The sequence below is a fragment of the Carica papaya genome, chromosome 8 (genome assembly GCF_054855325.1).
Source record: "Carica papaya isolate Zhongbai chromosome 8, ASM5485532v1, whole genome shotgun sequence".
Taxonomy (NCBI): Eukaryota; Viridiplantae; Streptophyta; class Magnoliopsida; order Brassicales; family Caricaceae; genus Carica; species Carica papaya.
In genome coordinates, this window is record NC_142316.1 from 501,842 (window position 1) to 517,726 (window position 15,885).

The window sequence follows — 15,885 nt, forward strand, 5'->3', positions numbered from 1 at the left end:
TGACTCCAGTGGAGAGAACTAGAAGAATTACCTACAATTTTCGAGCACTTTGCAAACCCAAACTTATGGGCACCAGTCAATGTGTACTATCAAAGATCATACGTAGATATTAGGTTTATTTCTTCATCATGTTTCCAGCAAAAAAGAATTCTTCATGTTGAATTTCTTACTATGATGCTGTTAATTGCACTACCAAAAAGACTATGTGGTAGGCTGCCTATCCATATACGCCTTAAAAAGAATAAGACAACCTGACTATGCACGTAAGCCCCAGGAAGAATCTGTTTGCAATGCTTCTACAAATCAAGGACTGTCCACCTCTCAAGCCCAAAAAGAATGGAAGTGAAGCACAAGCAAAAAATCCATGTCTCGTCATTAAGACACATGAATCAAAGTCTACTATGTTTGACCAAGAGTACCAAATGTCACAACAGACTTCACCCCATCTATGTGTAGCATGACAACCTGATTTCAGACTCTATCTTTTGGATGACTCTATACTAAGCAAATTTCTTTCCTGATGTTTGGTACTTGAGGATAAGCACCTTGTGAATGAGGAGTATAATGTTATAGTCAATAACTTAAAAGCAGAAAAGCACGTTGTCGGTGCATTAAATTGTGGTTTTGGCTTAGGATTATATCTAGGGAAAAGCAAAAGACAAGAGTTGAGTTATTTAGGAATAAAATAAAATGAGAAATTTGGTTGTAATAGGGATTTTTTTTCAGGAACATAACATGAAAAATCAAGTTCATCAGGAATAAATTGCCAGAGAAAATTGGCCTGTAATAAAGATAAGTCAAATCCAGCAATATTCAGGAATTAATAGCAATGACCTACCCTATACATGTAAATTATTTTATTAATAAGGTCATGAACAAAGAATTTATCAAAAAAACGTTTTAGAGTAACTAGCCACAGAGAAGGAAGGTTCTCTCTAACGAACTCTAAAACTGAACTCTGCTTATTTCAATCTCAATAAACTCATGACTATATTCCAATCTCAAGAACATAACATGTTACTGTATCATAATTACTGGAAGGTGAAAGTTTCTAAGGTCAGACTTTACAGGATCAACACCAAGAATATTTCTCCATATTAGAAGACCTCATAGAGCTCTTTCTCCAGACATCAGTTTAATATGTTATCAGAGTTCAGAGAGAAAGAGTCACCTTTGTCTTCACTTTTAAGAGGTGTGGATTTCGTGAACTAGATTGTTTTCTTTGCTTGGGTTGAGCAAGTATATCCCTACAGTCTTGATATTTTCACCTCTTCCACCTTATGGGGTATAGGGAGGACCAAGGAACCATAAGGTGCCGCAGAGGGAGGATATTTTTGCTAGCTTTGCACGATATGGTTGGCAAGAAATGTTAGAACTTCCAAGCATCATTCTCCATGCACCAAATGGTTTGTGATGGAATTATTTCCTTTCCTTTGCTTTAGGCTAAAGCTGACATTCTCTTGAAGGAGTGCCTTTATCTAATTTGCATAGAGATTGGATCTCTATTTTAACTTGAAGCCTTTTACAGTTTACGTTTTTGCATTTTTTTTTTCTTTTTTGTTTTTTGTATTATATCTTATACTCTCCTTTCAAATATTCCCTTTCTCTTTGACAAAAGTTCCTTTTCCATCAAATGATATAGAGAGATCATATGAGAACTCAAGTTTTAATACCTTGTCATGTTGGATTTCCTACAACAATTTTCTTTCGTTGTACTCTAACAAAGGCTCCTTTAAATGGTGTCTAAGCACGTAAGGCTAACATAAACTAAACCTCGTCCCATACGCAAAAAGTCAAGTTGATGTATAATGGGTTAAGATCAGATTGTCTGAAAGGATTAAAAATTATAATTTCTCTTACATATATCATTATTGTATTATTTAGAAGTCTATTAATATAATTTTATAACTTTAGTATTTTATTCTGTTTCGAGTATAGTTTTCAATTTGAAGAATGTTGCTCATAAAGTATTGTCAATATCTTTCAAATATCACTTTTTGTGATAATCTAATTCAGTTATTCAATAAAATAATTTGAGAATTCTATCAATTTTCAGGTTGTGTCAATTGTGATTCAGTCAAACCCTTAAGTGCTATCATCCTTACCATACAAAAGTACAAAACAGGCTACTGTTGCTCTGCTCCTCAATGATAACAATAAAATAAAATAAAAAAGGAGCCCACAAAGGTGATTCAACACCAAAACTTCCATCCTCACCCATAACTTCATTCTTGGAAAATGTTAGTTAGTAGTCCTATAAATATTTTTATAACCTCACTTTTTTAAGGAGGCTAGTTTAACAAATCATGCTCTATTTTGACTTTTCTAAACCAAGTTTGACCAAGTCAGCTTCCCAAACAAGTTCAAATCTCATTCACACTTGTTTGGCACATACTTAAACCATTTCCAACTAATATAACTAGGAATGGCAAGAGGGCGAGTTTGAGGCTGGTTTTACTAAAACTGAACCCGTCCTGGATACAGAATACACTGCTCCTAAAACACCTAAAACCAGATACAAATTTTAGAAAGAAATGGCTTTTTCCGTACCGTGCAGGTTTTCAGTGAAACCCGCCCCACCCTGGTTTTAAAAATGAAGATATAGATAAGAAATTTGAAGATGAAGATGAAGATGGAGATGAATTAATTTGAAGAGCAAGATAAAGAAATTTGGACAAGAAATGTTCTAGAAGAAAAAAAATTAATACAATTTTTTTGTTTTGAAAAAAAAAAAAACTACATCAAGCAATTGGCAGCAAACAGATTTTCTTTATTCTTTTTTGAAATACCGAACAGATAAATTTTGCCCACCAGAGTTGCATCCATGGAAATTATAAATATCTCAACCAAGTGTCATTTCTATATCACTCAACTCTTAAGTCTCCAATTTCTTTCATCTTTCTATTAAATTAGAAAATTTTCAGAAACCCTCAGCAAAAAATATATTTTACAAACCAAGTAGCAACATTGGTCAGTTCCAATAGTGTGAAGATGAAGATGAAGAAAGGAGGTAATAGTCCTACGATTCCAAAGATGTCCAGTGGCCTGTGATGAAGAAATTTGAAGATGAAGGAAGGAGGTGCCTGGCTGATGGTAGAGTCTGTGTTTTAGATTTTAGGTGCTTTTCAGGTTTTCTTATACATTTTCAAGTTTTTTATATATTTTTTTATTTTTTAATTAAAACTTTAAGATATATAATATTTTAAAATATATAAACAGAACAGGGTTGGTTTGGGTGGATTTCAAAATGCAAATCCGAACATACCTCACCAGGTTGAGTAGATTGAAAAACCTGATCTAACCCAACCCACTTCAATTTGAGATCGGTTAAAACGTGCAATAGAATTCAATGAGGCAGACGATTTTAGTAGTTCATGGATTTTTTTGCCATCCCTAATTTGACACACTCTTCATTTTTCCAGTTAGTTAAACTAAATTCCAAACACTACCATCCTCAAGTGAAATAGTTATGAACATCTGCAACATTAAAGAAGATAAGGAATCATCAGGAACAAATGGTCAATTTACCAATTCCTTTTTGACCATAACTAAGCACAACAGAAGTAAAGTGGAGGAAGATTGGAAGTAGTCTCCAATTTCTCAAACCTTTCTCCATTTTGAAAATAGAAGTAAGAAGCTTGTTATTCATGTGGATTTGTTAGAAGAACCGTGTGTCAATCTCTAGAGTTAAAATGCTTAACCCTTCAATACAACCTCATATGAAAATACACAGACTAGCTTGGATAGACGATCTCACTGATTTGGTAATTCAGCAATGTGTTACTTTTATCCTTCATCATTCATAGATCTTACAGTAACTCAATCCTGTGTGATTTAGTTCCTTGACTGTTCACATATATTCTTCTATGTCAACCTTAGGTGTATGATCATCATGTCCAACATGATAAGAATACCACGCTTAGCTTATGTTTGGTAATAATATAATTGTGAAATCTATGATACAAGATATTCCAGTCAAAACAAGGATAAAGAGATGGAGCCATTTAGAGCTAAAAAAATTCCTGTACCGGGCAAGGTGATACCAACTGAAAAAAATGCATAGATCTTAAATCAACAAGCAGAAGCTTTACCTCCCAATCCGTACAGACTGGTAGCATTCGCTTTAAGTTGCTACACTGGATAGCAAATACAGCTGTTTCATATTTCCCACCATTCTGCTCTGCAATTTTCTTCAAAACAAAGGCATAGAGGAAAACTCAGTTCCTAGAAATATAATTCAAGACATCAATCAGCATAAAATGAATAAAGAAAAAGAATGGAGACAAGATCTTATCAAAAGAAAAGGAGTTCCCAAACCTTTTCCAATGTAAAGGTCAGTTCATATGCACAGAAAATAAATGATATGCATTTCCCATTGGCTTCCCCAGCAGTGCAAACAGTAAAAAATTTGCACTACTCATGAAAATAATTAGTAAAGTTGCCAATGACGGAAAATTGATGCACAAAAAAGACCATTGCGACACATTAAACTCACTATTCTGATGAACTCCATTCGATCATACCTCTGAGGCGCAATAGGAAGCCCATTTCCAAAGACGCCACTGGTGACCAATGCCACTTTCAAGTTCAATAGCTTGTAGAGTTCTGTTTTTTCCATTCTTTACCAGAGCTTCAACAGAAGGAAACAAATCCAACCCACCGAACGGACACAAAGTTGCAGCTCTCCAAGGCTGCCAAAATCATGAGCATTATCTCAGGACATGTCTAGAAATAATGACTTATAGTTGCAGCTCTCTCTTGTAGAGGGGGCCTGGGAATTTGATAACCTAAGGAATTCCATGACTGCAAACTTCTTAAAATTTTAGTACCTGTCCAGCAGACCTGCAAAGATCACATGCCTCGTCTATTCTTCCTGCTCTCAACAGAGTCCACACGTCCTCCAGAAGAGACTCATCTTGTTTCTGCCAAGGGTTAGCTCTTACTACCATAATAAAAAATTTAGATATTTTATGATTAGTTCTCTCACAACATTCTGGCGATTTATTGGACTGACTAGGAAAAACATGATTTCAAATTTCAGAAGGCAAGAATTTCATATCTTGACCTAGGAGAATTCTTATATAGCTACAAAATGATCATAGGCTTTGCAACTACTCACATGCAAGGAAACCTAACAAGAATACAAAACCAGGCATCCACCAAAGTCGAAAGCAAAATACGCACATGCACAAAAGGAAGAAGAGTACTATGAGCTAGCCGTTTGTCAACCATCTGTATATGAAATAGTTATTTATCAAGCATTTGAACCATGACATAGGACCTTCACCAAATATACTGTCATATATACCAAGCATAGCTGCCCCTATTAAAACAAACACTACTCTCGGTATTCTTAAGCATATTATCAAAGTTATACCTCCAAATCCACAAAGACAAAAATACTGGCCAATATTTGGTTATACCAGAGTCAGCATGCTATTGAATCATTGTGATGAAAGTTGATAACATCAAATAGACTCAACAATGACTTAGGACAATTTCATGAAGAGTACTTTATCATCAGGAAGCTGACGGGCATGTTCACGGGTTGGCGCATCAAAATCCAAATGGTGAATTGTGTCTACATTTGAGACACCTCTTTTTAGAAACCGTTGAGTATGGTACCATATACCAGAGTTGGGGAGATAGGTACCGACATGAGATCCCCGCACCTGCAAGATTTCCATGTCAAAAAAGCAGCAATAAACTCTCAAAATATATCCAAGCAATGGCTATTTTTCTACAGTAAAAGAAATTCAATTAGATGTTAAAGAGTTGTTGCAAAAGAGAAACAAAGTATAATCTTCTAAAAATATAGGATAACCATTATCCAATCCAGAGCAGAAAACGGACAAGACAAGAAAATAGCATTCAGTCTAGTCTTCGGTCCAAAAATTTCTGGTCTATTATGCTCTGGATTTGGTCTGTTCCAAAATTTCTAGCCTATTCTGGTCCAAACCAATTAATATTTTTTTTACGGTTAAAAATTAAAATAATAAATATATAAATAATATATATGTGTATTATATACCTTACGTAAATAAATATCACAATACTAAATATCTAAACAATATGTATATGTTCTTTAACATTTAAAATTAAAACATTAATATGTAAATAATATATTTAAAATTAAATTTTTTTAGCAAATTTCAGCCCACTTCGACCCAAGACTGGATCGAACCAAAAATTTTCAATTTGCTCCGTCTGGGCCAAAGTTATATTGGTCTGGAAAATTTTTCTCATTTAGTTTAAATCCAATCCCTGACTGATGCTCACCCTTAAAAGAAAAAAATGAAAGATGCAAGAAGCAAAGAGAGAAATAGTGACAAAAACTGGTCCAAAAAATTTTTCCAATTTAGTTTAGACCCAATTCCAGACTAATGCTCACCCTCACCCCCAAAAAAAGAAAGATACAAGAAGCAAAGAGAAGAATAGTAACAAAGAGGGATGCAATCCCATTGTGAAGTAAAAGGTCGATTAACCTCATCCTATTAATCTTTGTTAATCTTAGGAAGAGTGGTCTTAGCGTAATTAACATGGAGGAGGATGTTAGGCATCTAGCTGATTTAGTTGGTTGTAATGCTTTAGAATGGCTTTTAATTTGTCTTGATGTTCCTCTAGGGGATAATCTAGGGGTCACTTCTTTCCGAGACCTGTTGTCTGTAAAATCTCTAAGCGCTCAAATCATTGTGGCGTGAAAATTATGGGCCAAGCTTTTTAACACTTCTTACCAAGTATGGGCGACTCCTCTTTCTTTAGATTGTTTCATCAACACAAATTAGGGCTATTTCGAGGTTAAGGTTAAGACCAGACCATTTTGGCAGGAATGTTTCTTGCTGGTCTTTAGACTAGTTGGATTGAAAGAAATTTGCGGATATTTGAAGACCGTTCTTTGCAGGACAACCTCATTGGGGAGAAGATGATATTTCTGGCATCTCTTTGGGCCAAGACTCATGGGAAATACTCTGACATTTTCCCACCGTCCTACATAGAAGCTGGGATGCTATAGTCACATGATTTCATTCGGTGCTTTCTTTTTGCACTTCTTATTTCCTTTTATTTCAAAAGGATATCTTATCCACTGTTCTTTTGTAATGTTTTCTCTATGATCTTAATATATTTTCTTTTATCAAAAGGTAACGAAGAAGCATTCCAAAAGAGGAGTAACCCATGATAAGTTAAATATGTCAAATAACCCGGTCCATAACTTCCATGTCATCTACATACAAAAGGAGATGATTATGTGTCTCTCCTCCTTTATGGTATATTACACACATGTCAGGAGACAGAGCTCAGTTAGGTCCACGAACTTGCAACAACTCATTGTAAAGTCCATGGTTTTTAAGGGGATAGTTTATCTGCTTTGCATAAAGATTGGATCTCTAGTGTCTTAAGGCTTTTCTATACTAATTTTCGTATTTCTTGTTTAAGGTGAAAAACACCTTATCCTCTACTCTTTTATGCATTCTCTTTTTCCTAAATAAAGTTTGTTAAAAAAAAATGGTTCTTAACAGGCCTAATACTATCGATTTGCGTCATGAGTGCAAATCCAATCACGCTTTATCCCAAAACATATTTGTTACTTGTTATCATAAGGCTAATACACAACCATTTGTTTTTGCATTCTATGTGGCATGGAGGATATGAGCTGGGTTTTTTTATACTTTTGGTACATAGTAGATCTTCCCCTTTCTCTCAAATGTTCTACTTCTTCCTTTCAACATGGTTTAGACGACTTGAATGCTTTGAAGAGGCTATCTTTGCAAGGTTTTTGGTGTTGTGATTGAGAGAAATTCAAGGACCATTTCCCACCTCCATTTTTATGGGATCAAATGGTGCTCTTGGAGTTTTTCTGAGCTAAGGCTCATTGGTTTTATAGGCAATGTCATTCTCTGTTTTAGAAAAAGATCGAGAAGCAATTTAGTATTAACTTTTGTTTCTTTTTTCCTTATTACACGAATATTTTATCCTCTCTTCATTTAGTTTGTTCACTTCCCTAGCCAATAGTATTTCTTTCTTATCAAAACAATTTTTTTTGTGGTACTCTTATCCCACTAAGAAAAAGGATTGGTGACAGTTGTTTTAAAAATTTTCTTGAAATTTTATTAAGGATGAGTTTGGAGTCAAATTGTGACAACCTCTCAAAGTCATACAAATAATGCGAAGCTTTTCCAAATTCTATAATATGAATGTGTAGGGAAGAAAAAAAGACCATACTAAAACCTTGAAAATAAGACACTGCATGGGGTTGCCTTGGTAGTCATGGGGTAAGTCTGGGATGAACCTTAGACCCAAACAATCTAGGTGGGGCTTGAACTCATGTTTATAATGGCTGGGGTTTTGTGGGGCCAAGGCATCACTTTCTGAGTTTATAATGAAAGATTCAAGCAAATGTCGCCCTGCCTAGGGTGAGGTGGCTTCCCAGTTAGCCAAAAAGAAAACACCAAAAAAGAACTAGTAGAATAGATAAGGGTAGATTGGTCATGCACAGGATTATGATAACATAACCAGAATTATAATAACATAAAGCCTTCTCCTAAAGAAAATCCTGAAAATAATGAAAAAGTAAAAAATAATTAGAACACCAAAAGCTACATGCATCTCATGTATGCATGATATATGCATAGGCACATTCAAATTATGGAATAGGGTGCCTACCCAATCATTCAATATTGAACAAGGACTTAGATAAAAATATAACTATTAGATAGAAATAACATTCATTAAGCAACATATCCCAAGTTTTTTTCCAAGAGGAACATATCCCAAGCTAAAGAAAATGGCATACATAATTACCTTGCTTTCCAAGTCAAGGGCTTTAGAGGCTAAACCTTCAAGCCACTGAACAATTCGAAGACATAGTTGTGCTGTATGGTCATTCGCAACAAATTGGCAAGCCTCCAAATGCGATGTTGAGGGAGACTGCAAGAAAGTGATACATTAAGCAAGTAAAACCCAAAATTAACTTTCTAAGCAAAAACATTACCAAGAAAAACTTTCTTTTTGCAAAAGTATGTTGTTTCTTTTCCCATAAATAAAAGGAAGATGCATCACCATGATTAGCTCCTCAGGTGTTTCTTCTGTCACTGCAAGACCAAAGAACCATATCCATAATGTATAAAGATTGATGCTCATAATTACTGATCAGACACAAAAAACTCATTCGGAAACATAAAAGTACCTACAGCTTGAAAACCCAATTCCCATCATCAGAAATGGGAAAAATATAAAAAGCATGTCTTTTCACAGGAAAAAATATCATCCATACTCCAAAAAAATATATTCATCACGGAATGACCAAGTAGCATTTATCACCTTTCCCGTACAGGTACCATAGAAGAGACCAGGTGGCAGCCTCATCAAGCAAGAACTGAGCCTTTTGCCTCAGGAGTTTGTCCTCCATAGCCCGGTGGTGTGCTGTAGATCCATATCTATAGTAGCAATTATAATGTTATCAATAGATAGCCAACCAAGCCAATTTTTCCTAATTAACATGCACGAAAAAATTATAATTGCAGCCAGTTTATTTCCAAAAAAAAATAATTGCAGCCAGCTGCTCAAATATCCAGGTCCAGCATTTGCCTTACTATCAAGAAAGTCAGATCTAATATTATATAACTTGAAGGATAAATATATTCTAGACAGATCCTGTACTGTTCAGTCAATGTCTTACTGTCATAAACCTCAAGATATAACGATGGCACTTGAAGTAGAATCAGTTTAGCATGAACACAATCATTCGGAGGAATCATGCATGATATGGAAGAAAAAACATCAGTAAAGGAATGTCTATGTTCTCAAAAAGTATCAACCATTACCATTTAAGTTCAATTACATGCATTATCGTACAAAAGTACACACAGAAAGTAAGTGGTAACTTGTGAGTCTATATAAATGTCAGCCAACTGGAGCAAGAACAGTGCCTTTTTATAAAGTTTATCCATGCAGAAAGAATAAAGAGTAATCAGGGATAAGCTAAGTGTTTATGTGAATTAGTGTTATGTGTGCATGCTGTAAATATAGGCGTTTATCTATTCAAGTTTAGGGGAAAATACTGGTTAATTTGATATTATCTAGGGTAGTTTTCTGCTACATGTCAGTTGTAGCATATCTATTGTATTTAGTTTACTACAGTTGAGATTCTCCAGACTAGTGTTCGGAAGAGCAGTTAATTTTTGTTTCTCGTGAGAATAATGATCTATAAACAATGATGACAATTAATGTTTGGAAAAAGTTTCTTGAGTAGTTAATTTCCGGAAAAGGTTTCTTGATACTTTCTTGCTCTTGGGAATTGTCATATTCTCCCTTGACAAGCAGTACTACTGATTGAAGATATCAAACAAAGAAAGAAGACCCAGGAACTAGTCGGTCTAATTCATATCTGATTTTATGTTAATCAACCATAACAAGATCAAAAAAGTAAGAACCTTATCAAATTGGTGGCAGAGCCATTATTCTATATTAATAACAAATTAAAACTCAAAATGAAAAATTAGTATGTTAATAAGTTTAATTTTTAATTTTTACTTTTCTAATTTCAATAATAGAAAGAGCACATTCATATGCTTATATGCTAATAAATACTATGCACATAAACATAATTAACTAAATTTATATGTTTATATAATATAGTCCAATGCAACTTTAAAAAAGACTAAAATAATTACATAAAGTTAGTCTTTTTTATTCTATTTTTTATCCTTCTTCAAGTTGTGAAGAGAGAGAAAACATTGGCAATTTCAGTAAAACTGGAAACTGACTGAATCAACTTGATTTGATATTTCAACTTTTTCCTTCAATTAGTTCGAAATTTAAATATTTTAATAAAATTCAATTTTCAGTATTTTAGTTTTGGTTTTGCTAACATTCCATCCCTAAACCAGATTCAAGCTTACTTGAGGCATATCATGTCAGACCAAGGTGTAGCCGCAGATGACAGTAAAGCCCAGCCATGCAGCAATGACCCCTTCGGGAACAGAGTATGCACTACGTGTGTTCTTAGAACTTATGGGTTATTACAGAAAATTAGTGCAGAAATTATGGGGTGATTGCAGAGCCTTTAACAACCATGTTGAGAAAGAAATTCTTCCTGTTGGACTCTGCAAGCTAAATCTGCTTTTCCAACACTCAAGAATACAATAGTTGTACTCCTATTTTGACTTAAAAAGATTCCTCAGTAAAGTTGTAGTTGAATGCAATGCTTCAAATTTGGAAATAAGTGTCATTTTAGAGTTACAAGGTCACCAATTACCTGCATTACTGGGCCACTAACTGCTAAACATTTGCATTAACCAACTATGAAAAAAAATGCATTGGGTTAGTAAAGGCAGTTCACTGCTAGAGACCTTACTTGCAGGGCCAAGAATTTGTCATTGGAATTGACCATTATAGTCTCAAACTTTTGCTAGAAAAAAAGATTACCATTTCCCCATAATCAAGTTGGTTGAGAAAGTTGATGTGGTGGTGGCTGAAGCCTTATCTTGGCAGAATGTTGATTTGACTATTCTCCCAAAAGCTTTGATGCCCAAACAGATTTATTAAATGCATTTTTGCATTTAGTTGTTAAACAATACAGAATTTTGGAAGACTCATGTGCAACCTCGTAATTTACCCACTTCTTGGTCTTATCAAGAGGGATTAATTTTCTTTAAGCAGCATGTTTATCTTTCACCAGCTTCCCCATCATCACCTCCCACTATTTCCATTATACATAATCAATCTTATGAAAGTTACCAGAAGAACTTGAGGCGGACTAAAGCATATTTCATTGGAAGGACACAAAAAGACAGGTGCAGGATTCTGTGTCCAGTTGTGCTAGTTGTCAGTGCCATAGGTGGACCACCGCCAACCTGTTGGCCTCTTACAACATCTTCCAGTTCTCATTCAGTCCAAGTCTAATATCCAATAGATTTATTTAAGGCGTTCTTCCTTCTCAAGGATAACAAAGTTCTGTTGGTATTCGCTGACTGGTTTTCCACATATTCCACTTTGTGCCTCTGTCTCCTCCTTACATTAAGTATCTGTAGCACCCCATTTTCCAGAGCCAATCAATAGTCATCAAGATATCAATTTCACTAGCACTTTTGAATAAGTTATTTGTAAAATTATCATTCAATTCGACCTATTATTCTCAAATGGCATTTTACCAGTGATAGACCATGACATTGGATGGGTTTTTTTATCTATTGGGTTTTAAGGATAAATCTCAAATATTTTGATTCTCGTCTAGAGTAGTTTTCTGCCAAATCTTAATTCTCACAGACGTTTTATTCATCACCGACACTTCATCGCTGTCCAATCTCACCACCTTCACATTTATTGACCCACTATCAACCACTGGCACCCCCAACCCCATTGTCGCCACTTCTACCTCCGCCATTGATCTTATCCCTCTCGTTATCACCACTGTCCCTGCCACCGCCAGCGCTGTTGTTAGTGTCACAAACAATGAAACTGCTGCCACCATTCCACCCCTATTGTTACCAACTGCCACCACCTTCACGATCACCAATGTCAATATCACCACCAACACCCCATCTTTGCCATCTCCACCCCAGTTGTCACCAGCTCCAACATCATGATTGCCACTACTATAATTTATCCTCATTGCTATCACTGCCACCATTATTGCCGCCACAACTGTCAGCATTATTGTTACCACTACCAGTTACCATCATCAAGTTCACCATTGTTGTTGTTGTCACCACCATCATTGTTGTCTTTATTGTTTTCGCCACCACTACCACAGTCAGCACCATTATTAATATAAATTAAGGAAAAGATAATATAATATCTTTGTCTTATCATACTCTTTTCCTTACCTAATCCTCCCAAATATATAATAGTTTAAGCATCTTAGCTGTGAGTAGCTTATCCTATCCTACCCAACCACCTTCTCCTTTCCCACCAAACTAACTTATCTACCCTATCCACTTCTCTACTCAGATGTCAAATGTAATGTTAGTTTATTAAAGCTGTTATTCTCCCAACTAGGCAATTTCTAATCTTTAGGAGAGTAGTCAATTTTTGTTCCTTGTAAGAATGATATGTAAACAATGAAGATCATTTGTAATCAATTTAGAAAAGGTTTCTCAAGTACTTTCTCACTGTCAGGAGATATTCTCCCTTAACGAGTCCATATTGGTTATAAAAAAATAGAAGACAAAGGAAGAATATCCAAAACGTATCCCTCTACCTTGTCCTTTGACTTTTATATTAATCAACCCATAAGAAGATCATAAAGTAGGGAGCCTACCATGATGCAACCAGTGGCAATGGAAGCAAGCAAATATCACCAAGAACCAAGCAATATCATTGATATTATATGAGCTATAAGGCTGATTTTATATGTGCACCTTTCTGTGTATAATTGCAGTAAGCAAGACTCTTTTACTGCCTTACAGACATTTGCATCAAAATGCAATTTACCTTATTGACTCAGAGACACTTCGGCATGATTTCTCAAATCTTAAAATCAGATCAGGAATAGGCATTAAACCTGCAAAATAAAAATTTTAGCAAGTCCTGCATGGGTCCTAACAAATCTTGCTTATAACAATGTCAAATAAGAGCAATAGCAACATACTCTAGAGTAAATGGAACTACAGTTTAGGGAAATTTCTTTCAATGGAAAATCTTCTGCCAACCATCAAATTAAAATTGGAAACTGTTAATTTATATTAGATCTAATAATTATATCAGAAACCACGATTTCGGAAATGCTTGTTTTTTCTCTATTCTTTTAAGACACAGGAAAATAATGAGGTCAGGAGTAATACATGGGAAAGCTTTTGAAGTAATTTAGATGCCACAACATTCAAATATAAACGCAACCAGAACCATACAAACAGCCATCCTAAAGACCCTAACCAAACCAAAAAAATAATGAAAAAGCATGTTTCTGTGCAGCATTCATCCTTGAGAAGTTAACTGTGTTTCTCTAGCTGTATGATGCATATGACAAGCCATTTCCCACTTCTTACTTACCCAATTGCCTTTAACTAACATGCCCAAGTAAATTGATTTTACTCAAAAAATTTCAAGCCCTTTTAAACAAAATTTATTTTCATCATCATATCAAGCCAGATTAGATGGAACAATTTTAATATTTATTAATGTTCTAAGTTTTTAACTTGTTTTGCTATCAAAAAGTTAAACTTTTAGAATTGTGCTACTACATAGGCAACTTTACTATAAGCTCAGCACCTTGAAGAGCAGAATCAAGCAGAGATGCAAATAAGGCAAAGGTGGTGTCTCCACTCTCTGCCAATAGAACATCCTCAATCTTGCAAGATTTTACTGAATGACTTCCTAATCGACGGATGAAATCACCCTCAACATCAACATCAACATCTGAGATTCCGTAACTAGCAATTGATGATCTCCTTTTAGAAGCAGACAGAAGTTTCCCTCGTGTTCCTTCATAGTTATCAACATGAATGCTGTCAACCTCTTGCTTGATATTTTCAAGAATGAGAGCTGTGTTAGTTGGGCTGTGGATGCTCTGCCCATCATATAATAATTTGTCCTCACTGAATTTTGAAACCGAGCCTTCTTGAAGATTTAAAATGGGCGAACCTGATTGCCTTCTCCTGCACATAATTCAAGTTTAAACATTCACGTATTGAAAATATACCTAAATTCACGCTAAAATAAACTGCCAATACAACAACCAGAGTCTACATGATAGAAAATTGTGTAAGTTAGCATCCTAATAAAATATCAAACAAAAAGAAAGGCCAGGGACAACTTCCTTCTTTACAGCTCAAGATAAACTAACGAATCGGAAGGAGCAACTCCACATTTAATATTTAAGAAGAAAAGTTCTACTTTGGAGCTCTCTACTTCACACAGTCTTATTACAATTTGCACACTCCAGATAAAAATTATACACAAATTCAAACAAACAGTCTCGCATCCATTATCAGTATAAGCAAAAAGTAATTGAACTTTTAATTTAAGAAAAAAGAAAATATGTTTAGTAGTACCTGTAACGTCTATATTGCTCTCTGGTGGTGAGGTCTTCGGGATCGAAGAAGCTAGGTGATGTATCCATTTCCGTCGCCATTGTTGGCAAGAAGAAACAGCAACCTTTCTAGAAATTACACAGGAGAACCTTGAGAAGCCAACTATTGCTTGGAAGCCCTGAAGGAGTTCCGACAGAGCGGGAAGCAATAAAACCCTTTCGCGAGTCAATCAAATCGAAGGGACGAAATTATTTCTTCCAAAAAAACAGAAAATATATACATACATATATATTCTTCTTCTTTTTTTCAAAATATTATATATATATATATATATTTATTTATTTATTTATTTATATATAAATATGTAAATTCATATATTTATATTTTTAATTATATATACATGGATATAATATATTTAATTATAATAATTTTATATATACATATATTTATATATTTAATTATACATATTTTATTACATATATACATAAATTTATATACATACATATATATTTATAAATTTAATTATATATAAATATGTAACACCCAAACCCTTTTATTATTATTTTTTTTATTTTATTTTATTGGAATTATTTTAGTTTTACTTCATTTTAATAATTAATTTATTTTGTAATAATTATATATTTTTAATTTAATTTAATTTAATAGAAATAGAAATAATAATAAAAGGTAAAATTTGGTAAAATTATTTTTGGAAATTAATTGAAAATGACTTTGAAAAAAATGAGTGAAATTTTAGGTTTTAGGGGTGTTTTTGAACTGGGGATCAAAACGCAATTTAGAAAAATAGCGCCACGTCAACAGCCCAGATTTATTTCCAATTTAATCGCGATCGGACGGTGCAGATTAAATTATGATGGACGGCTCATATTAAAAGGAGAATATTATAAATAATCGC

General features: G+C 34.3%; 1 protein-coding gene across 7 annotated transcripts in view; it reads right to left on the minus strand.

Annotated features, from left to right (window-relative positions):
• Window positions 1-15,232, minus strand: part of LOC110807519 (nuclear pore complex protein) — a 38,327-nt gene extending 23,095 nt beyond the window's left edge. For all 7 annotated transcript variants that reach the window (XM_088209065.1, XM_088209064.1, XM_088209063.1 and 4 more), the window contains exons 1-10: window positions 14,991-15,232; window positions 14,209-14,594; window positions 13,432-13,501; window positions 9,319-9,434; window positions 9,058-9,089; window positions 8,800-8,925; window positions 5,514-5,672; window positions 4,830-4,922; window positions 4,524-4,691; window positions 4,092-4,190 (exon numbers count right to left, since the gene is read on the minus strand). In XM_088209065.1, coding sequence (XP_088065191.1) covers window positions 4,092-4,190; window positions 4,524-4,691; window positions 4,830-4,922; window positions 5,514-5,672; window positions 8,800-8,925; window positions 9,058-9,089; window positions 9,319-9,434; window positions 13,432-13,501; window positions 14,209-14,594; window positions 14,991-15,070 — 1,329 coding nt within the window. In that variant the 5' untranslated portion in view covers window positions 15,071-15,232. The remainder of the gene's footprint in view (window positions 1-4,091; window positions 4,191-4,523; window positions 4,692-4,829; window positions 4,923-5,513; window positions 5,673-8,799; window positions 8,926-9,057; window positions 9,090-9,318; window positions 9,435-13,431; window positions 13,502-14,208; window positions 14,595-14,990) is intronic.
• Between the last annotated feature and the right edge of the window lie 653 nt (window positions 15,233-15,885).